The 24,721-nt window shown below is 38.7% G+C and overlaps 1 protein-coding gene across 5 annotated transcripts in view; it reads left to right on the top strand.

Moving 5' to 3' along the window:
* Positions 1-24,721, top strand: part of RGL1 (ral guanine nucleotide dissociation stimulator like 1) — a 272,674-nt gene that overhangs the window by 192,117 nt on the left and 55,836 nt on the right. For all 5 annotated transcript variants that reach the window (XM_072648405.1, XM_072648406.1, XM_072648408.1 and 2 more), the window contains 3 exons: positions 11,622-11,806; positions 16,587-16,711; positions 21,220-21,435. In XM_072648405.1, the coding sequence (XP_072504506.1) occupies positions 11,622-11,806; positions 16,587-16,711; positions 21,220-21,435 (526 nt within the window). The remainder of the gene's footprint in view (positions 1-11,621; positions 11,807-16,586; positions 16,712-21,219; positions 21,436-24,721) is intronic.

The raw sequence follows: 24,721 nt of genomic DNA, 5'->3' as shown, positions 1-24,721 counted from the left end.
TCTCAGTTCTCTGTTTCTAGTTAGCCACCTTGCAGGTCCTTCTTTAAATCTGGAGATGGGCTTCCATTTGTTGGCCACACATCCATTATGTTTCCATCAGCTAACTGTCACCCATCCTGTTTGGGGGTACACTATCTCTGTTAACAAAAGGCCATTAGAAACCAGACAGATTCTTCTGCCTATTTCATCCCAGAACATTGCTTCTGTATTCCAGGCATATTACTTGAAGACCTGTACTGTGACTTAGTCTGTTCCCATAGGCATCCTAAGTAGCTGAAATGCCACATTAATTAGTTCATTTCATGTCTATTTTAGATATTTTTCAAAGTAGACTGCTAAATTCTGATAGTCTAAAATGAAGTAGCAATATTCTTGGTGTTTTTTTTCTCATTGGAGCATTTTATTTGGATGTAGGTTTTACACCCTTAAAAAAAGAATCCCAGGATTTTTCCTCCTCTGTGTTTTCACCTTGCGGTCCATGATGCCAGCTGAGGTTTAAACACAATGAATCAAAACTAACGGGTTGGGAGCAGATTATTCTGCCACGTTTCCAGATCTTTCAATTGAACATCAAATCTGGGGCTGATTACACCCCACTTGCTTAGTCTGCCCATGAGGTTCACAACAATTTTTCCTGCTCTGTGATCATCAATGATGTCAAATTCGCCAATGTAACCATGCTTCATCATCACAGTTAAGAACCGCATGATTACTTTGAAGCATAGCCTAATGAGAACCTGGCATTTTCCTTGCTTTTCTGCATTGTAGATGCTTTTGAGAGCATCTGCCAGGACATGCATGCATGCCATGATGGCAGTGCTGCAAGATGGCAGAAAGAAGACAGGATGGGTGAGTGCAGAGAGATATGGAAAGCCATAGCAGCACTCTTGTACAGAACCCTTCTATTCTGCCATGTGGAATATTTTATCACATAAAATAAGGTGTTAGTTTTCCTTCTTAGTTCTGTAGCTTTTGCTTTTCTAGGCTTTGCCTTGTGGTACTAGCCAGGTAGCCAAAGAAACCTTCCCTAGTACTCACAATCCACTGAATTCAGGAATAAAAAAGAGGTAGGCATTATTTGGCTGGGAGGCTTTGGAATGATTGTATCACTATTCCCTACTTAGGGTTTTGTTCCATTTAGTTTAAAAGGATGCAGGAAATTATGCTTTCATTTATTTTTTCTCTTTATAGACTATTCTACTATTGAAACAACTTCAGTTTATTATTTTATCGAATTTTCTTTGGAGAGCAATTTGCTTCTGTCTTCTGGATAGTAATACTTCAAACTGTTGTTCTACCCATTTTTGCCCCTCCCTTCCCTACACATTCAAGTAATGCAAATTTCATTCTTTTAATCTTTCCTGAGGAATTTTAACTATTGACACCAGATTTCCAGCACCAAAGTGGGGTCATAGAAATAATAGTAACCCAAAACATTGGAAAGAGTTTAAAGGAATGTCAGATGAGTTAAAGAAAGTTGGCTGTGATTCTGTAAGGCCTGGGAAAGTTGCAGTGGAAAGTATTTAAAAACCCTCCTGGAAAGGTTGCAATCAACTTAGATTCCAGTAAATTCACCTCCATTAAAAGGGCAGCTGCAAAGAATCTAAGTGTGGCAGGCATGTGAGAATTGAAAGCAAAGTAAAGGTTGAAGATTTTCACTCATTTTTGGATGCATGGAGGGAGCAAAATAGGAAGGACACCATTTTAAAACAAAAAATAGAAACAAGCAACAGTTTGAAATGAAAGAACAGAAAATAGTGGAGAAGATCTAAGTTCATAGTAGTTTTAAAAATATACTTTTTGGATTAAGAAAAAGCATGAAATATGATATTTGTAGCGAATGCTAAAAGGAGTAGAGCTCCCAGAGATAATGTCCCTTTTTCCCAGAATAAGAGAGAAAATTTTAATAAAATGATTAGATGATCTTCAAGAAGGAAAAATAGATTTCTGAGTACCTTTTTGAGTTATCTGGCAAACTGGATAAATAGAAGGGACCTCCCTGCAAAGACTCTGTTCCACAAACAAGAGAATGTAGACTTGTAGATAATTTTAAAAAGTCGTTTGGAGTCCCTCATGCCAGGAGGCTTTTACACATTCACTCAGGTTCCAGTGATGATGCCTCACATAGTATAGTCAGAAAAACCTAGGAAAAGATCCCATAGCCCATAACCCTCATCTGCCCAAGCTCACATAGCTAATTGGAAGGAAAGAACTCTCCCAAACTGCTGCTCTTTCCATTATGTCACACTTACCAAAACATACTAACAATGTTGTGGGTAATACTTTGGATATTTATTTAGGCTCCTTATTGATTGCAATTTGGGGTTCTTTTTAGCCAGGCTTAATTTATTGCAAACCTGTGCTAAATTACTTGGCTGTTCCTCTTCTAGTTAATGAATTCCATGAACAAAGTTCTCAAACAGCTGGTATAAATGTGGAAGTTAAATTCGTTTCCTGAGGAAGGAGATGGGTTAAAGGATATGAGGAAAGAAACAGGAACACTAAACTGAATTGGACCAAATGGTTTGGCCTATCAAACTCGATGCCCATTTCCTCTCCCTGATGCCTATGTAACATCTGTTATTACTAACAGACACTCCATTTTAAGAGTGAAAAGTTAGGCAATATCTTACCAGGTACCTCTCTATGATATCAGCACTTCAGATACAGCCTGTTCAGGATGGAAAAGTGATGGATTGCAGAAAAGGAAATCATGTGAGAAATAATCCTTCCTCATTGAAAAGACCCTCCCTCTGTCCCAACAAGAGTACAATTTTTTATCTATCTTGAATGTTCAGGATGGGAGCACCCTATCCAGACCCTCACTTTCCATGCTTGCTTCCTAGTTTTGAAGTAATTTTATTGTAACAGAAAGAGTACTAGATTTGAAGTTAGAAGAACAAGATTTGAAGTCCTGGCTTTAATGAGCGAAGGAAGGTCACAAGCATTCATTAAGGGTTTACCATGTTCCAGGTGCTTTGCTTAGCACTGACGTTACAAAGAAAAGCAAAAAGAAAGAGAATTCCTATTTTCATGGTGCTTACATTCTAATGGGGAAAGACTACACAAAAGAGAGCTTAAAAGCTGAAGTGGGAGAGGGAGAGGATGAAGGCACCCATGAGAGAGACATACTAGTGAAGTCAGGAAAGTCAGAAGTACACTTAGGAGGGAAATGAAGATTGGCTGACCTGGGCCTCTTTCCAAAATGGAAGCCCCATGAAAAACTCACCAGTGGAAGAAGGGGCTGGTTAGGATAGATGATTGTTCTAGGGTGAGGAAGTCTCAGATCCTGAAGAAGGCTCCTAGCTTATTAGTTGTTTGATGGTGGGCAAGCCTTCTAATCTTTATAAGCCTCAGTTTCTTCATTTGTAAAACGAGCATCATAACGTTTGTAATACTTACAGAGTGTCAAGTTGGAAAATACTCTCCAATTCAGTTTAATGCAGTTGAATAAATTCTTATGAAATGATTTAATATTTTTCCTTTCTTCATTGGATTTTGAGGATTTTATGCCCTAGTTCATGGTCATTTTTTGTGGAGGTGCCATATACCACTGAGAAAAAGGTATATTCCTTTCTATCTCCATTCAGTTTTCTCCAGAGGTCTACCATATGTAACTTTAAATGCTTAACTCTACAAGGTACCATATATGCTAGGTACTAAGAATAAAACAGTGAAAAACCCTATAGTTCTATATTATCTCAAGCGAGACAATATTTGTAAACCACTTAGTATAGTCCCTGGTACATAGTACGTATTTAATAAATGTCCTTCCCTTCCATACTTCTCCTCAAAGAGTTTACAGTTTAGTAGAGGGATGAGGCAGTTAAATGACTACGTTAGGAAATGATTAAACACAGAAGTCAGAATGGACTTAGAGAGTATAGGAGGGTGGCCTGACCTCTACTGTAACTGGAGAGATAAGGACAGTATCATGAAAGAAGTGGTGTCTGAGCTGAGCCTTGAAGGCCAGACTAGTCAGTGAATTTGGTAATAGGAGGTCCATTCTAGTATGGAAATGCAATCTAGCATATGCTATATGCAAAATCATGGGAGTAGGAGAGGGTAGCAAAATCAGGTGACCATTGGTTAGTTCAGTTTTCTTGGAATGTGAAGTATGACCATATAAAGTAAGTCTGTTAAAATAATCTGGAACCAGATTATGGAGAGTCCTAAATAAATGCCATGGACAGCTAGGTAGTGTGGTAGATAGAGTGTGGGGCCTGGAATCAGGAAGACCTGCGTTCAAATCCAGCCTCAGAGACTTACTAGGCAAGTCATTTAACCTTGTTTGCCTCAGTTTTATCATCTGTAAAACGAATTGGAGAAGGAAATAGCAAACCACTACAGTGTCTTTGCCAAGGAAACCCCAAAAAGAGACCACAAAGAATCGACACAACTTAAACTTTAAACAACAAATAAATGCCAGGCTAGAGTTTGTATTTGAATCGTGCCACCAGCAGTAAGGAATCACAGAGGTTTTTGAGCAAGGGTGTGACATGGTCAAATGTGTACAAGAGGAGGATGGATTTGGCAGGGGTGTGAAGGGAGGACCATCTGGTCCACTTTCTGAGATCATAAAACACATCACTATTGAAAGAGTCACATTACTTCTTCCAGCTCTAATTTCTATGATCTTGTCTGTGTCCTTGTCAGACCAATGCGATACCCATAGCAGCTTCTATGAATATGCATGCATATTTCCAGGGTAAATTCACAAGATATAATAAACTGTCTTCCTCAAAGGCAAAATCAAAATATTTATTTGGGACATCATTAGAATACCAGGAGGTAAGATTTAACAAGGTACTTATCGCTAATCCAGGGAGTACTGACTTCTTAAACCCTTTTTCTATCAGGCGTCCCCACAAAAACAAGTTCCCCTAGGCACATTCCTTCTTCCACTCGCTCACAGCTTGCTTCTCTCTGCTCTGCCTGTTCACACTCTGTGCTCAAGCTCTTTCTTTCCTCCTTGGGCAAGCTCCTCTCAGTCTGAACTCCATGTGACCCAGGCTCCATGTGTTAGGCCTATTAATGGGTGGGGAAGATCTTCCTATTCTATTAACATTGCAGTCTTCCCATAAAACCTACATAGAAGGCACCCTCCACATCCTGGGAAGCCTTCCTCTAATTCTTTTGATGTTGTACGGATCACAGTGAGACACGCAGACTCTCTAGAGATCATCTGTCACTCTTGTTGCATGACTTGTCTACCATCTTTCTGAAGGTACCCTTTACGCGGCTTCTCTTATGAAGTTATTCATTAATTTATCTCCTCAGGTGACCTAAAACTTTAATTCTCTGGAGGCTGTGGTGTGGTATTACTCGCAACTTGATAGCTTCAACAGAAGAATATTATTATTAAAAAGATAGGCTTTTATTTTAGGGGGAAACTTGGGGTTATTAAAAATTAGCCAGTCAATAAACACGTTAAATACTTAAGATGTGTCAGCCACAGTGCTAAAGCAGCATGCAAGTTCCGAAATGTGATCCAAGCCATACTTCTTCTGTTCAATAAGGAGGCCAAACTCATTATTAAAGCTCAGTTTCCTTCCAAATATATTTACTAATTGATTAGCTCTATGGGTTATCTATCCATCTGCATGTGGTGTCCCAGTCCAGAGATGTCAGACGCATGGCCCATAACCCTCTCCATTGTAGCCAGAACCAGATTACAACATAATTGGGACATATTTAACAAAAGAAATAAAAATACAACACAACATAGATAATGTTATGTAGTTTTCTAAGTCAAGATATGGGTTCAGGGATCCCTGTGTATGGCTTAGTGGCCCCCAGTTTTACTTGAATTTGATACCACCAATCTAGTCAATTCTTTAGCCACTTGCTTTCTCTGGTGTGGATAGTTAAGATTACTCTTTTGAATTAGTGTCCAGAGTTTGATACAATCAGTAAAATGGTACCTGTAAACAAAAATGTTTGAAGGATCTTACTCTAATGATGGAGAATCCCTCTTACAATTGGAATCTATGCTGTATACGCTCTGTGATGGTAACCAATGCCTTTGGTGAACATACCTTTCCCTGTTTTATACCTTGCTCTCTAGCTTGGTTAAAGTACAAACAATTTTCCCTATAGCCCTTGTGCCTTAGAGGACTCCTCTCCTAGCCAAACATTTGGTGATATGCTTCTCACAAGGAAGTTTTATAGTTAGTTTATCAATGATAATGCTTTCCAAGAGGCAGCATGACATACTGGAGAGAGCACCGTACTTAGAATCCCAAGGACAAAAATCCTGCCTTTGACACTTCTTGATTGTGTGACCCTGGTCAAATCACACAAGCTCTCTGAATCTCAAATTATTCATCTATAAATTGGAAATAGTAATGCCTATGGTGCCCTCCTTATAGTATTGATGTAAAGCTCAAATGAGATAATAGACATGAAATCTTTCTCATTTTTAAAACACAGTATAATTGCTTGCTATTATTAAAGAAAAGGGAGGCACTAGTCGCCTTCTTCTACAGTGAATTAAAACATATCACTGTCTTAATGCTTAGAAATCACTGTTTCCTGCTTATAGGTCATTAAAGTATCATAAAATAGCTTGGAATTTATATTACAATCTGGTGACCGTGTATTACCACATGGTATTTATCATAAATATTCTTCAAAGAATTAAGTGTGTGTGTGTGCATGCACATGTGTTTTTACTGGCAAGAAGCTACTTTGTGTATATTAATCATATCTTATGTACAGGCAGTCCCAAAAAATTTTAGTGCAGTTTTAAGCTTCAGTAACTTCAGAATTATAATGTTACAAATTTATAAAAATAGCATTTTTAAAAGTTAAAGCTTTAAAACATTAATGTTTCTTATTAAAATTCAGCTGTTAACTACCATCCTGTTACATACATGGTTCTATCAGACTTTTAAACTTTGCAAAAGCTTTCATCAGCTCCTGCTTAGTGATCAAAAGGCTTGCATTTGCAATCCTACCCTTAACATCATCCAAAGATTTTGACATATGTACAACATTTTTTATATGAACCCATAAGAAAAAAAAATCTTGTGGAGACAGATCAGGTGATTGAAGTGACCACACAAGAGCATCCCTTCTACTGCCCTGAGGAAATTCTATCCAGGAACTATTGTAGCATTCAGTGTATCGCAAAGTGTCCTACCTGGTTAAATTAACATAGAAAATATATTATTCAAAATTCATAAAACTAAATATAAATAAATAAATAAATTTAAATATTTAAATAAATTTACATAAACTTTCAAATGATTTTTGTAAGTTTGTCGCATTTATATATTTGAAGTTGTTATAGCTTAAAACTGCACTAAGACTTTTGGGCCACCCTGTATGTCCTGTCCTCTGTGTGTGATGCTAATGTTACTTATCTCCATCAAAGTTCTATTCTGAGGCCTCATTGGACACCAACGAGGTTCCCTAGGTTCTTAAAAGCTATGGAGGAGGAAAGCTATGAATATTATGGAGGAACATATCCTTGGACAGATCTCTAATACTGGAAATACTTAGAGTTTGACCCTGGCAACACACTTTATATCTGTTCTCTGAGAACTACCTTAGTAAGCTTGGAAGGGCTTAGCAGCAGAATGTTTGCCACCAGGTAATCAATTTTCTCACCCTGAGACATTCATAAAACTGCCTGCTAAGGATATTGTAATCTGTGTTGGTGGAGGGATATGTGCCAGTGATGCAACAACTTAACTGTTATGTAAATTTCAGTTTGTTTTTTTTCCAGCACTGGTAAAGTAAGGATTGTCATTGCTTCCCCAGAACCTTCTCACCTGGCCCCTTCCTTTTATTCCTAGATCATAAGAGAAGATGATTTAATAGCTAGCTAATTGTTATTGGATTGATTGAGCTAATCCAAAATAGTGGAAAAGAGAATTTGAGAGGCTTGTCCAAGGTTGTAGACTAGCAGTCGGCAGAGCAGGTGCTTGAATCCAGATCCTCTGATTTCAAATCTCATCATCTTCCTAATACTCTGTTATCTTTCATCTTTCCTTTAAGGAGCCAAATAATTTTTATGAATAGCTTCTGATTTGTTCTCATAAATGACAGCTGTGAATTTGATGGAGAGGACAATGATACTTGGAGAGGCCAATCATAGTGACTTTAACTTTTCTAAAATAGTCTGGTTAATTAGATAGTGGAGATTAGAAGTAGACTAAATCTCCGTTCTTTCCTTCAGGCTGCCTTATTGCTATGTATCAGCTGAGTCAAGAATCCTTCCCAGGCAATAGCTAAGCTGTTTGCACAAGGGCTTTTTCTCTTGAAGTTGATGCTCTCAGACCAGAATCCTTTTGGATATTACACTAGTAATAAACACCAATATCCCAAGTAGATGTGGACCAGAGTTTCAGGGTGGAACTAGGAAAAGATTATAAGGAAAACAGAAGTGATCCTCCTTTTTCCTGTTGTGACAGAAGGATTCTGAGATATTACTTTCTTTACTGAGATAATGAAAGTCTCCTGTTCATATCTGCCTCTTGGCCTAGCAAATACAGGGAGTTTCTTCCCAGGAACATCAAATTTGAAACTTCTCTGAGCTTTGGGCACTCAATTAGCTTTTTCCAGAAAGCTTTCCTTCCCAGCAATACTGATAAACCCTCATCTGATAGGAGATTAGTGGGTTGCACTTTTGCCTGTGTTATTTATTGTGTAGGGCATGTTTTTTGGGGAGGGGAGGGTGGCTTTTGGGTAGTAGGGAAGGTAAGTGTGTTTCCTTGCCCCCTCTTTTTCTTTTCCTCCTGTGAGGGAAATTCATTATGCTAGCAATATGAAGGTCTGGGATGTAGTGAACTTTTAAACACTACTCTGAAAGACCTGGCTGGATTCAACTCTGCTTTTGCTCATACCAAGCTGTAGGAAGGGAAGGTCACTGTAACAGAGGATTTGTTAGCAAAACTGTTTAAAAACCTCAGATAAATACAAAGTAAACCCTGCCATACATAGTCCTACCTACCTGTGCAAAGCTCCTTTTTTGGTAGTTGTTGTCCTTCTGAAATAAGGGAGACAGCATTACTATTGGTTTTTGGAGATATTTCCCTGTTCATGCTGTGCTTCTGTCCAGGTTCTGAATACTCCATGTTTTGACAAAACCTGGGAAAATTTGGGAAAAAGAGAAAACAAATGAAAGAGAGCAATGAGATCACCTCTTTGTAAGGTTGTTATTGCTTTTGGAATTTATTTTCTGAATGGATGATGATTCCCCATGTGTAAAATAAGGAGAATACTTGTTCCTATAGATATTAAGAGAGGTGTTCTGGGAAGTCAGAAGGCATTGTAATTAATTATCTCATTTGTCCCCTCTTTTGAAATTTGTAAACATGTCCTCTGTGTGGGCAAATGGGGACAAAGTTGATGCAGACGTGTTATAGTCTAGTTTTCTGCTTTCAGCAGCCTTTTGTGGGTCTGAATTCAGGGACCATCCGAATAGGGAAAAAACAACACAGCTATGCTGAAACTGTCCCCTCCCCATTCTTCCTAAAAAGGAAGTGTTAAAATGCTTCTTCATGATATTCTTCTCCAACTGTTGATATTTAATTTTGTCTAAGCATGGGAAAAACACTTGTCTAGCAACTATGTCTTAGACCTCTTTAAAAAATAGTCATTTCTTTTTTTTTCAAATTTTAATAAAGCCCACAATCACTAATTTTCTATAAGGAAATGAAATATTTATAGTTTTTAATTTAACCTGAAATAGTGATATAGGGGACACAATAATCTTTACAGTTTTTAGTTTGAAATTTTAATTTGATGTTTTATAGTCTTGAGATTTACATATATACACATTTTATGTATACATGGAAACGTATATGTATATATCTCTCTATATATCTTTGTATGTATAGAAATATGTATGTGTGTGTATGTATATATATATACATACACACATATATATATATGTATACACACACACACAGAGTATATTACAGTTTTCCAAAGTGTTCTATTATCTGCCTTGGGAGTGAGGAATTAACAAATCCATCATTCCTCTGTTTATTCTTAAATTCCAAGCTTAAGTGTGAGCTTATTTAAATCAAGATTCTTGATATGAATTGAGGACTTATGTAATGTAAACAAATCTGTGAAATCCTAAAAGGTTCATTCATTCATAGATAATAATGAACCATTAATCAAAAAGAGCATTTTAGTTAAAGAAACATGATCATTTGAAGAGTGAGCATAGTAGGTTATGAGCTTGCTAGTTTCTTAGTTATTTTTTTGCTGAGGAAATATGTAGAGATATGTCAAATGAATATTGATTACCTTGTCTGTGCTCCTATCATCTTCCGTTATACTCATCATTATCACTAAATATTATTTAGTCCACGGGGAGGGTAAGCCCAACTTTTTGATGATGATGGTAGCAGCATTTACATACTCCTTTAAAGTTTGTGAGGTCCTTTACAAATTTTATTTCATTTTGTCCTCATAACAGCACTGGGAGGTAGACGATATTATCCCCATTTTATAGATGAGAAAACCAAGTCAGACAAAGTTTAAGTGACTTGCTCAGGGTCACATAGCTAGTAAAAGCCAGATGCTGATTTTAATTTAGTCCTTCCTAACTGGAAGTCTAGAATTCAATCCCTTGAACCACCTAGTCGCCTACTAGAGACCTACTACCTAGGATGAGGGATGTTTATATCTCTTCCAGGTATATTATGCTGCTTTTTAACCAGTTTGCTATTGGATCAGCAAGTCTTTGTGATGAGAAGCAAAGATTTAGATAGTAGTAGTAGTACATGAAATTTAGTGTGATGAATGTCTTTCTAATACGCAATTTGAGTTTAAGACCTTTGATTATGCATAGTGTTAGCTAGTACAAGGTCAGGTTTTCATACCTTTTAGAATTGTTGATTTTACTCTGTTCCATGGTCAAAGACAATACCTTCAACCCCAGACGTATGTTCCCTTGGTTATAAAGAAATTGAAGTCCAAGAGTGTGAATTAGAATTTATTAGAGCAAACTAGAATAAATTAGAGCAAATTTGATTACAATGGAAAGCCATATCATAGTGCATGTTCTCCTGATTGATGGTAGATTGGGTGACATCTTTGACTGATTGTGAATTGTTTGTAAGGAGCAGAGAAAAGGCCAGTTCACCTGTATCATAGGTACAGGAGGGGAAGTAATGTATAAGGATAGAGAGATAGTTTGGGGCTAGGTTGTATTGGTCTTTAAAAGTTAAACAGAGGCATTTACATTTAATGCTAGAGGTAATTCGAAGTTGCTAGATCTGATTGAGTAAATGATCAGATCTATGTTCAAGAAAATTTCTTTGGTAGAAATGTGTAGGGTAGATTAGAAGGGAGATAGATGATGCAGGAAGACCAGTCAGGAATGTCTTAGAATAATCTGGGCCTTAGTGATCAGGGTCTGAACTAAGATGGCAGCTGGGTATTAAAAGAGAAGGGTAGGATTTGAGAGGTGTTGTGAAAATAGACACAAGATTTGGTTAAATGTCCATCTCCTAGATTTTGTGGTCACTATTTTAAGAGATTTAGAACTGGAAAATCTATTACCCAACACATCCATTACCCAGGCCTGAGTTTCTGCATTTTATTTTCAGCTTCCAAAGAATGTGAGGAGAGATAATTTTTTATTTCTCTCTTCTCAGTGCAATTGCCTCCATCTTGAGGGCATGGCTGGACCAGTGTGCTGAAGACTTCCGAGAACCGCCTCATTACTCTTGCTTGCAGAAGCTGCTGGACTATCTTAAACGGACCATGCCAGGCTCTGACCCTGAAAGAAGAGCACAGAATCTTCTGGAGCAGTTTCAGAAACAGAAAGTAGAAACTGAGAGTAAGTTTCTCTACTTTGGAGTGAAAAAGTACTTGAACCAGATTCTTAGACCTGCTTAATAGTACAGCCTAGTGGATAGAATAGGAGACTTGAAGTCAGGAAGACCTGAGTTCAAGTCCTGTTTCTAACTTGCCTTATTATTGCGAACAAGTCACTTAAGCTCTTTGAGACATAATTTCCTTATCTGTAAAATAAGGATAATAAATGCTTTAGCTTCAAGAAGTGTTTTGAGGCTCAAATGGGTTAAAGTATAAAAAGCATTTTGCCAGTTTTAAAGTACTGTGTAAATGCCAGTTTTTCTTATTACTGGAGAGAATATTTTTACTGTATTCTGTAGAGGTAAGGCAATTCTATTCTGAAAAGAAAGGCACAACATATGCAGAATTATTAGAAGCATGCTGTGTTGCTCAGTGGAACAATTTCCCCCAGCAGGTATTGAAAGTGTTATCACAGAGTAAAAGAATATTAGAACTGGAAGGTTTTTTAGTAACCACCTTATTCAAACTCCCCATTGTATGACTGAGGCAGCCAAGGCTCCAGAGAGATAAAGCCAAGTTCTGGATAAGGTAGGTTTCTTAGAGGTGTGGGGGGCCAACTTGTTTAGGCTCTGGTTAAATTTCTGTGTATGCATGTTATTAATTGCATATCCATTTCCATGTGCATTAAACAATTGTTCAGGCCTACCATGCACTTGTCAATGTACACTGGATAATTATTTTGGAAATTCTAATGCTACCCCTAACCTTACATCTCAAATAATAATTTTCAGACCACAGAGATGCTTTAAGAGTTTCTAGCAAGCAAGGGGTTCAATCATGGCCAGTAGCTATCCTCTCAAAAGCGTGGAGATGGAGTTTCTCCCTCTCTCAACATGGAAACAGTCTCATTCCTTCAGCTTGGAAAGTGTCTCTGTGATCTGCCCTCTGCCAGCACCAATTACAGTCCTGACCTCCAGGCTTTGTCATTTCATATCTTCTCCAACTGCTACATCAAAGGAAATGAATGTTGGTTGTTTTTTTCCTATTTGAGAACTAATTGCCTGCATCTGAGGACAAAGGACAAACCTTTAGCCCTGGTCACATATTGGCCCAACCAGTTGTGAACCCACAGTAACTCAGAGAGGGTCCAGTATGCAGCTTCTGGCTGATTCGTTCTCTGCTTCCTGCTTAGAAAGTTTCCTTTGGCCTACAAGCCCACTTCCTCGTTTGCTGTGGCCACCACTGTTGAGGCTACTGACCAACTCGGAACTCCTGAAATTTCCTGATGGTTGAGTTTGTCAGAGGAGGGACAGGAAACAGTTCATGAAATAGCGATCAGGAAGACTTGGCAGCTGCAAAATATAATCTGACGTTATGCATCACTACCTGTTGGATATTCCATGTATTAGGGGCAAAGGTAGCTGGGGAAGGGATGAGAAAAGCAGGGAAGACCTTAGGAAGAGGTCACTTGGCAAATACCATAGTGGGGATGACTTCATCTGTTTAGAATGTTTGAATGCCAGGGCCCCTCATATAAAAGCCAGAATCCAGGCTCTCTCTGGGGCCTCCCCATTTTGTCTTTTTGTTGGTATAGAGAGCACCATACCAGACCACAGTTCGGCTCATTGGTGCTGTTGCTGGCTCCAGGCCTAATTGGGGTACCAATGGGATCAGTCATTCATTGTTTCCAACCAGGGCCCTGGAAGGCAGAGTTAATTTGGCATGACTTACGGGACATACAGAGGTCAGGGATAGTTCCTGACTTTGGAAAGAGTTTAGGCAATACCCAGGAATGCATTTTCTTGGGTTTGATTGGGAAAGCCTAAACCAAAAATATCTCTAAACTCTGTGTTTATTAGGTGCAGGAATCCTAATTGAAAAGTTGTTTCGAGAGTCAGACTCCAGGGTAAAGACTTTGTGTTTGCCTTTCTCCCCCAAAGGCTGTGAGCTTTCTGTGGGCTTTACTGGAGATTGATCTTCACATTCTGTGGGGAGGGAGAGAAGCTTAAAAATGCAAAAATTTACAACCTCCTGACCAAATCACCCTTACAAGGTTTGGAGGCCTAAAGGTTGTACATGCCCCCAGGGACATGCCAAGAAATCACAGAATGGAGGCTAATGTTAGTAGATGATCCACTGAGGGATATTTACAGATTGTTTATCAGAAATCTTTAAGACTTCAGGAGTGAGCCATTTGTTAGACATGACCATCAGTGCATTTAAATCATTCATGTGGTTGTGGCCTGTGAGGTGATGGCCAAAAAGAAAAGAGACAGACACACATAGAGATAGAGAAATTGGGGGAGAGGGAGAGAGAGAGAGAGAGAGAGAGAGAGAGAGAGAGAGAGAGAGGGGGGGGGGGGGGAGAGAGAAAGAGAGGGAGGAAGGGAGAGAGAGAGAGAATAATGAAGACAAAGTCAGGACTAAGTCAGCTTCCTCCTTTGTCTTTTTCTTTTATAAATACTGACTGCGAAGGGGTTGGAATGATTTGCCCTATTCTATTTAATAAAGTCATTCAATATTGCCCTCGTTTAGGCCTGCTTCACCTCTGCAGTAGTCTTCTAACTGGCCTCTGTATGCTTCTCTGATCCATCCTGCACATAGCTGCCAAGCTGCTATTCCTCAAGCATAGGTTGCACCATTACTTCTGTGTTCAAGAAGCATCAGTGACTCCCATTGGTAGATAGAGCCCCGAGTAGAGAGTCAGAAAGGCCTCAGTTCAAATGAGGCCTCAAAAACTTACTAACTGTGTGACCCTAAATAAATCACTTAACTTCTGTCTGCCTCAGTTTCCTCAGCTATGAAACAAGGATGGCAATAATACCTACCTTCTAGGGTTGTTGGGAGGATCTAATGAGATATTTGTAAAACACTTAACAAACTGTACCTGGCACATAGTAGATACTTAATAAAAAAAATACTTTTTCTCTCCTTTTCTCCCTCCCTCCTCCCTGTTGCTTCTAGGGAAATACAAATACAAATTCTTGTAACCCTCCATGAAGGAAATTCTTTGTCTTTACACAGACTTTCACCCTTATAGTTGGGATGTTCTACCTCTCTATCTTGGCCTCTGGGAACCCTTAAGCTCCCTTCCAGGCTGAGCTAAAGTACCATTTCCTTCAAGAGGCCTTTCTCAGTTTCCCCATTCACTAAACCAAATCATTTTGTATATTTTTAAAATTTGTGTTTTATATATTTTGTATTTACTAACCTGTGAGCATGTTATTATGTCCTCCAGTAGAAAGTAAGTTCCTTGAAGGTAGGAACTATTTAATTTTTGTCTTTGTATCTCTAGCACCTAGAAAGCACCTAGCTTATTGACTGATTGATCAATTGATTCCATGTGTAATGGCCTAAGATAAGTGTAGATAGTACATAGTAAGGGGAAGGCTTTTCTTAGATTTCACTAAGGACTTCATCCTTCTATTTCCTTACAATTCAGTGGGTCTGTGATCTCACTGATATGAGTCTTCTTCCAGTGGTACAGGCCACAAGCCATCTATGTTTGCCTTCTTATCCTGTGAGATATTTGTGAACAATCTCCCAGAGATCCTCTATCCAGCATGCTGGAGGCCTTCCTGTTGGCTATTTTTACCTTAAGTAGTTGCCAGTAAGCATCCAGGCTGTCCATTTGTTATCACTAATTTTTTTCAAAATGACCAGCCGATCAGTTATTAGATTATACATTTCTTAGATGCTATCCCTTATTCCACTTCATTTCACTTATTGCGCAATGGTCATCATTAGAAACATGGTTCAGCCCATTTATACTTAGCATGCAGCAATACATTGCCCCTAAAGTTACTGCCATTTTTAATTCTTCAAAGATTATGGTATTCCCAGGTTCATAGTCATAGTATAGCACTATTGGCACAACATTGGCTTTCTCTGTCAGGAAGCAGCTTGGAAATCACTAAAAGTGTTTCACGATTCCCTAAACAGGCCTCTTTCTTATGTCTGCTTAACTATGATCCCCAAAGTTTAATTCAAGGACATTATTGGACTAATGTAATTGGACTGATGGACTAATGTAACTGGACTGACAGACTGAAGTAACAACAGTGACCTGGCCAGCCATAGTTTTTCCTATATGGATTACACATAATCTTTTGAGTTGTCATCTATCTTATTAAGGAGACTCTAATATTCTAGCCCTTCAAGCAGTCGGTGTCATTATCATTCACAAACATGAACATGTGAAGAATCTCGCCATCTGTGGCAGGCTGAGCCTTTAATCTGGGGTCCCCTTTGGGGTATGTGGATGGATTTAAGGCGGTCCTTGAATTTGGATGTCAAAAAATGAAGTCTTTATTTTCACTGACCTCTAAGTAAAATTGAGCATTTCTTCAATTATGAATGTAGGCATCAAGCCATTATTTTGGCAAGGGGTCCAAAGACTTCACCAGCCTGCCAAAGAGGTCTGTGACACACAAAAAAAGATTGAGAACCCCTGATCTATATGGAGGCAATCTACAAAGATATTGAGGGTATTAGATCTCTGAAGTCCTAGGGATTCACTGCATTGGTAAGAGTTCTGAAGTCTTTCAAAGTTGTTTTTTTTTTATAAGGTTGCAGTCATAGTATGAATTGTTCTGTGGTTTCTGTTTGCTTCATTCTACACTAGTTCATACAGATCTTTGTAGATTTCTTTAAATCAGTCCCTCTTGTTAATCCTTGTTTTATAGGAAGAAATTAGACTAATCTTTCTTCGTAGGAAAAATCCGTAATTGATGGGAAGATCTATGTGTAGGTAGTTATGAACTATTGATTTTAAATATAAATAATTTTTATTTCATGGACAGATGGATTTCACAATGCTCTGACCTTCAGTCCGGAAGAAGACGAGGAGCTTGAGGGTGGTGGATCAAGTGAATTCACTTTATTCCCAGAAGATCTTGTGGCAGAACAGCTGACCTACATGGATGCAGTAAGTACTATCATTGTGCTGTAGACAGATAAAAAATTTGCTATGGATCAAAAGGGAGGATGAAATGGTTAATGAGATTTGTTTTCAGTATAATTGTAAGCTGTATCTGTCTATATAGAGCAAAGCAATTTTATGGTTAATTCATGGAAAAAGTTATTTTTTTCCCCTGAATGATCTACAATTTTATAAGAATGTGTGTATTTGTGTAAAAATAAAGATCATAAAGAGGTCAGAGCATGAAGTGGGATGGAATAAAGTCACTTATTCCTCATGTAATTATATCCCATAGCTCACTTTTGTAATAGTATAGCTGATATTTTTGTCATCCCTTAGATAACTGACTCATTGAAATTTCAGACCACATTGTAGTTAGAATTATTTCAGAAATGTGAAGGGGACTGTTAAAATTCTGGTTCATTTTTACTTCCTACCACTCTTGAGTCAGTGGGAGATAATTAGTGATCTTTTTAATGCTGCCCAAACTGTGCTCCCAGGCTACTTCTCATCATGCCAAATGGATTTCTGGTACCATAAAGAAGTTAGATCCACTATAATTCTCTAAACAGCATGTCGGTATTGACAAAAATACGGGATTCTCCAGTCTATAATGATCCCATTCACTTTGGAAGTAAGAGAAATAGGTGACCATGATGGTGAAGGGTCTAAAGATCATGTCATATGAAGAGTGGTTAAAGGAGTTAGGAATGCTTATCCTGGCCAAGGAAGCCTTTTAGGATGGCTGTCTTCAAGCATTTTACAAGTTGTCGTGGGTAAAGGGGATTAGGCTTGTTTTACTTGGACCCATTAGGGCATAAATAGAAGTAATGGGCAGAGTTTGTGAAGGGAAGGATTTCAGTCCTTTGGAAATTCCAGATGTGAAATATGCTATCTCAGGAGAAAGTGAGTTTCCCCTCCTTCAAGGTCTTCGAGTGAAAGCTGAACTACAAACAATCGTTGGTTCTGTTGCAAAAGGGAGTCTTGTTCATATGTGAATAGGACAATGACTTTTTAAATCCCTTCCAGGTCTATGATTTTTTGATTCTGTGAATGCCATGTAGTATGAATAGGGATTTCAAGATATAATTTTCTGGCTATCAGTATTTTTCCTCTAAAATATTAAATGTGAATACAAAAATACTTCTGTGCAACAATTTCCAATGTGAAAACTGGCTTAGTCTCCTTGTTTTGCTACAGAATTTCCCAGCCCCCTCCCCCCTTTATCTCAGAGGCATTCATTTCAACAAATACTTTTTAATCACTTTTCTAGGCACTGGACATAGAAATGGAAAAAATGACACAATCCTTAATAGCTTAATGGAGAGGATATGACATGTCCATACATCAGTGTGGTCTATAATAGGACACAGGATACATCAAACAGTGTGCTCCAGGGAACTGGAGAAGCAAATGCTTACTTTCAGCTTGGGAGATTAGAGAATGCTTCACAGACAGGGTAGCACCTGACCTGGACCTTGAAGGAAAAAAGGGATTGCAATGGGTTAAGATGGGGAAGGAATATATCATGGGCATGTTACCTTCATGGAAGTGGGAGAATACAGGGTGAGCTTGGGGAAATTGTCTAGTTTGGCTGAAACTAAGTATGTGGAGGGAGTATTATGAAAGGAGGCTGGAAGGATAGATTGGAGCTGGGTTTTTAGAAGGCCTTAAATGTTAAGGAAAAGTGATCACTTGCATTTATATACAGTAGTGCTCTCTAATTTGCAAAGCACTTTACCTGCATTATTTATTTTGAAGCTGTGAGATCAGTACTTCTGTCATTATTATCCCCATTTTACACTTGAGGAAATAGAAGCTCTGAGTTTGTGATGTGCTTCCAGGATATAAAACTAGTGTCAGCACCAGATCCAACTGCAATGTTATTTTTATTATACCCCTTACCCTTGTGGATGGAGGATGGCTTACATCTGTGTGCTAGAAATATTACCTTGGCAGTTGTGTGAAAGGTGGATTAGAGAGGGGAGTGACCAGCAGCAGGAAGATGTTAGGAGGCTACTCTGGTAGTCCAGGTGAGAGGTTATAAAGATTTAAACTAGAGTAGTTTAATAAGGAAAGCTAAGTATTTGAGAGATATTGTGGACATAGAATTGAGAATATAAATGGGGTCTGAGCACGAAAGAAGAGTCAAGGATAAGTAAGGTTTAAAACTCCCAGGACACCATGGCACAGTAAAAAGAATGCTTAGTTTGGAATCAGAGGATTTGGGTTTGAATCTTGGCTCTGCCTCTTACTACCTGTGTGGCTTAACCCTTCTGCCCTCAGTTCCCTCATCTGTAAAATGAGGAGATTGGACTATGTGAGCTCTGAGGTCCCTCCTAACTCTCTCAGTGTAGGATCCTCAGCCTGAGTAACTAGAAGAAAGGGGTACCATAGTCAGAAGGAGGGAGAGAGCAGAGTTTGCGGGGGGAGGAAGGTGATTCCACTTCGAACACTTTGAGATTGAGGTGGGATGTGGCTTCAAGTTTAGTCTTCGACCTTTACTGGTTGTGGGTCTCAGGGCAAGTTACTTAAACTTTTTCACCTTAACTTCCTCTGCAAAGTGGGCATAATCCTGTTTGCATTGCTTACCTTATGTGGTTATGTTGATTATTTTTAAAATAAACTTTTATTAATATCTTTTGCTTTGACATCACCTATATTTCTCACTCCCTTCCCCTGCTCTCTTTTCAAATGTTTTAAATCTTAAAACATTTATATAAATGTGAGCCATGTGCAATTGTGATGGATCCAACTATTCTGTGATCAAATTAGTTTAGAAAATGCAAATTTAATGAATGTGCTGATAAAAGGCACCCTAAATTACAGATTCTCCATGTCACATCTCCTAGGCCACTGGCCTGACACACAATCTTATAGTCATCTTGTAACAGAGTAATGTAAAATTTAACGACTCATAGCTACAGTGAGATTACCTAACTGAGAATTTATTGTTTATACAATAACTGTAGTAAGAGAGACAGAGATTTGGCAGTGGTTTGGAGGTGGGAGTCAGACACCTGGGTTTGAGCCCTACCTCGGATTTGCACAGGCCATGTGCAAAGTCTCAGTGACTGAGACTGAAAATTACACAACACCAGCTGTCTGCATTGGTAGAAAGAAATTATTCTTGGGAAATTCCTTACATCCATGAAATCACAGGCATGTGTGCGCACGCACACACACACACGTGAGTACACACACACTCGAGGAGGTAGTTTGCTAATTGTCCTTCTGAGGACTCATGGCATCAAGAGGCCTGGTCCTCAGGCCATTCATTCTTCCCTCTTTACTCTGTGGCCCCACCCATGAGGCCTTTCAGCTGGTTTGTACTTTATTTTCCTCCGTCTAAAAATAATGGTAATTAGTGATGCTTTTGCTTTTATAGGGAGATGTACTACCATTAAAGTTTAAAATGGTTGACATATGCCTTATCAGAAATATAGGATAAAAAGTAGGCAGGGCACACTATGGTTGTTGTTTTGAGGTGATAGAATCAGAGAACCTTAAAGGTGGAAGGAAGCTGAGAAGCCATCACATCCACAGTGAATGAATTGCCTACACAACATCCTCTTCAAGCAGTTGTTTGGCTTGTGGTCCAACACTTCAGTGATGGAGAATTTCCTAACTTACAAGAAGATCCCTTTGATTTTTAGACAGCTCCATTGTTAACGCATTGCTCTTTACTGCCTTCCTTGTAATGGCTACCCACTGGCACCAGTCCTTCCCTCTGGGATTCAGCAAAATACTTCTACTTCCTCTTCCACTCTTTTCAAGTATCTGAAAACTACAATTATTATCTCTCTCTCCCCCAAGGCTTTTCTCCTCTAAGCTAAATAGCTAGTCATTAGACCCATCCTGCTAAGTCTCAGAGATATCCATGAGATCCTCCTTACATCCTTGGATGTTAAAATGTCAAGTTTGCATTCTTTATTGCCTATAGCTGGGTAAGTCATTCAACCCCTCAGTGCCCCAGGCATCTGTCTAAGACTATAAGTTATAGATCAGCTACATTAGTAGAAGGAGTTTCTTTGCAAGGAGTTCCTTAAACTGATAAAATCACAGATCTAGAGTAAAAAAATTACCATAGTTTATTAACAGATATTTTAACAGATAGATACAGGAAAGCATAAACACTCACCTAATTATTCTTCCCTGTTATTTTCTTCTGTAAATTATTCTCCAAGAATATTCAACCACTTTCCTTGATCAGTAGTCCAAAGTCCTAGCTGTGCTTGCCTAGCAGCTAGACAATATTAAGGTATTTTAAGTTCAGTCAACTTATTTTCTGTCCTGGATTTATGTGTGCCATTCTATGAGATTTATTAAGAATACCAGCATGTGCATTAATTATTTCTTTCTGTCTATTCAAGTGCATATAATAAAGCAAGTCAAGCAAAAAAGGGTTTATTTGTTCATTCATAAAATACCAATTTACAGATGACCCTGATGACGTGTTTTACCATATGAAAATGTCTCTGTTATCTTTAACATCAATTCTTCTCTTGTTCTAGGAACTATTCAAGAAAGTAGTACCACATCACTGCCTGGGCTGTATTTGGTCTCAGAGAGATAAGAAGGAAAACAAGCATTTGGCTCCCACCATCCGGGCCACCATCTCTCAGTTTAATACTCTCACCAAATGTGTTGCGAGCACCATCTTGGGAGGCAAAGAACTCAAAACTCAGCATCGGGCCAAAATCATCGAGAAGTGGATTAACATTGCTCATGTAATGTGCTGCTTTTGTTAATCTTAGTGATTTTCTCTAGTCGTACTAGAGTTCTGTTTCATGTTTTAGTTGTTGGACTTAAAAGCAAGTTTAAATATGGAAAGGGATATGGTTATGTTTATTCACACTAACATAAGATGTAAAGTTATTATTTTTAACTGGAATGGGGGATGTCCTTTGGGATTGTTAACTTTCACAGGCTCCCACACTACTACTCCCTCAGGGCAGGAGAAAACATCCAGTTCCTTTTGTATCCTCCTGTGGGATGAGCACAGGGCTCTTCACTCAGTGCTTAGCACTTACTTACTGACTCTTTGATGGCCACTTCTCTCTTCAGTCCTAAAATTCTTTCCCAGACCTGTGACCATTAGTTCTGCCATAACTTGAGAGGTCCCTTAGTCTACCAATGTAAAAGAGGCCTTTGAGATAGATTATTTAGCTGATCCCTCAAGTTCCCAGATGAGGAGATTGCTGCTTGAGGACAGAAAGGGACTTGCCATCCACAATTAGTTAGACAGCCAGTAAAATACCAGATCCGAGATGCAAACCCAGGTCTCCTGCTTCTTTATATCTTAGCATTCTGCCTCTCTAGTTGGTCTAGAACTTGGGTTTCCAAACTCTCGGACCAATGTTGTTTTCACTTCCTTTTTCAAAGGAGAGATACATTGGGGTGTGTGTGTGTGTGTGTGTGTGTGTGCGTGCATGTTTTTGGTATAGGGGACTCCCAATCTGGAAACTCCCTTCACCAAAACAGATTGACAAATCTTTTGCAACTTATAGTTGTAAAACTAACAATCTTAGTTGCTGGGGATACTGAGAAGTTAATTAATTGCCCATGGCCACATAGCCAGGGAGTTTCAGAGACAGACAGTTGCCCAAACCCAGATTTTCCTAATTCCAAGGTCTACCATATTATCTGCAGTGTCATTCTGCTTCTCAACTATAATAATTAACAGCTATTTAGTAACACCAACCATGCACCAAGAGGATATAGATATAAAAGATAAAAGCTACAAGTTCCTCCTCAAGACCTCTACCCCTCACCTTCCAGGAACTCAAAATCTTTGAGAAGAGTTAAGAAATATGTACATATAATTGAAATTCAGAGGAATTTATGAGAAGTACTTATGACACAGTGTGTCCAAGGAAGGAGTTTAGAGGAGGGAGAAGAGATTGCTATGGGCTTTTTGGGAAAGAATTCATGAACAGATTTGGCTCAAGTAGAGTCTTGAAGAATGATTAGGACTTGAACATGTCTAGAGGTGAGTTGGCGGGGGTGGGGGATGGGGGGTGGAATAAGAATGATGCTTGGCCAAAAAAAAGGATCTGAATAAAAATGAGTCATCATCAAAAGCTATTATATAAGTATAGTTTTTATTGTATTGTAACAGACTTTTGTCTTGCTCAAACAAGACACATTTTTCTTTCTGTTGCATTAGTACTTTTGTTTAACATTCATTTGTGGAGGGCACTGTCTGGCTTGTCACATTCCCTTCTTACCTTTGAGTTTGATGTTTGAATCTCCACATGTCTCCAAACCACAGAATTTTCTGTCCATGAACCATCAGGCAAGTGCAGTTAGAAATAGTTTCTTATGCAGAGTTTGCAGTTCTCCCAGTCTGTCCTGGGCACCTCAGCAAAGAGAACTTCAAAGCTCTGATGCTGGATTTTCTACAGTTACTTAGAACAATGAGAAAATATGTTCTAATTAATTCTCTATTTGCTAGGAGCTTTGCTTTGGAGTTGGGAAAGGCCTTAGAGCTCTTTCTTCATTTTACAGATGAGGGAACTGAGTCCTAAAGTTTACTTGCCTTGCCCAAGGTTACACAGGCAGTGAGGGGTAGAGCTGGGATTTGAACAACAGATGATCTAAGCCTAAATCCAGCTTCCTTTCTGCGATGTCACACTACAGTCTTCTACAGTGTTTCTTCTCAGTAGCAAATTGACAGACTCTAAATAATACATTCTGACAAATGACTTTAAGAACTACAGTAAGAACATGATAACTATGTGCATGTCATATTCTGCACTTAAACAATGACAATGTAATTAAAATTTTTTAATATGCAGTTTAGTGACTATAAAATAGGAACATAAGGCAACTTGAAATATCTCAGATACCACAATTTTTAAAAAAATCACAGACATGCTATCAAAGATCTTGTCTCCTGAAGTTGTGTGTGTTGTATCCTTGGTGAGTATTTAGATTAACCTCTTGGAAGCATGGAATTCATGCTCTCATGCTTAATTTTGTTGTTTTTTTTAATGTCATTCATCTAAAGTCTTTTTTTTTTTCCTATTGAAGGGATATTTGAAAGAGAGCAAATCATTTTAGAAGCAAGAAAAAGCATTCTGGCCAAACATGATGGCCTTTACTTAGGTTGATCTGAATCCTGCCTTTCTACTTTTTATCACTTCCCCTGGAATATTCTTCCCTTTTCTAGAAATAGGGCCAGGTGCCTTCTTGTCCTCTTTGCTTAAATGAAGGCTCCTTTAGTAATACTTTCCATATGTTTATTATACTTTGGACACAATAGCTGGGCCCAGGTTCCTCTATTGCAAGTTTTTTAATTCTTAGAGCATGACTCTTGGGGCCTGAACCTTTGTTGAACTATATTCATGGGGCTTGGCTTCTGGCATCATGATCTAGTGCATTTTTCTAAGAGAAGGACATTAAAATATTTATAGACAAAGAACATAAGCAGCTCTTGAGAATTGTTGAGGTATTGGTTCTAAAGACAGTGATGGCTGGGGGTATAGGGTTGTTAGTTTGTTTGACATGGTTTTAGAAAGTCAAATTAGAGAGACTGCCTCTCTTACTTTAACATCAGTGTCAAACCACTTCTCTGATGTAACCCTTTGGCCAAGACAAGAGGACGGTCAGCCAGCTGGGGTGGTGTATAGCACTTTCTGTAAAGGGTCCTATCTGTGAAGGCAAGCCTCTGCTCACATAGAATGCTGCTTTGCCTGAAGAGGGATGAATTGCATACATGGTTTAGTATAAGGGCATCATCTTTTAACAGTAGACATCAGACCGGTTTGCCCATGACAATATCTGCCCTCTACGGGCTGTAGGTTGGGACCCTGTATGATAAGAGATGTGTGGCCTTCCTTGATAATTTGGCCTCTGAAAAGCTTGTCTCCACTAATAAAATCCATGCAAAAAGTTGGTGGTTCCCGAGATCCTTTTTCAAACTGCCTGTGCTATATAGGCTTCACGTGAAAATTCTTGAGGGGAACCCTATCTTCTTATCCAGAATATAACATTCACCTTCTGTACAGTTTC

The sequence above is a fragment of the Notamacropus eugenii genome, chromosome 2, assembly GCF_028372415.1.
Source record: "Notamacropus eugenii isolate mMacEug1 chromosome 2, mMacEug1.pri_v2, whole genome shotgun sequence".
Classification (NCBI taxonomy): domain Eukaryota; kingdom Metazoa; phylum Chordata; class Mammalia; order Diprotodontia; family Macropodidae; genus Notamacropus; species Notamacropus eugenii.
Note: the sequence above shows the minus strand (reverse complement) of the source record. Positions and strands in the feature narration are given on the sequence as shown.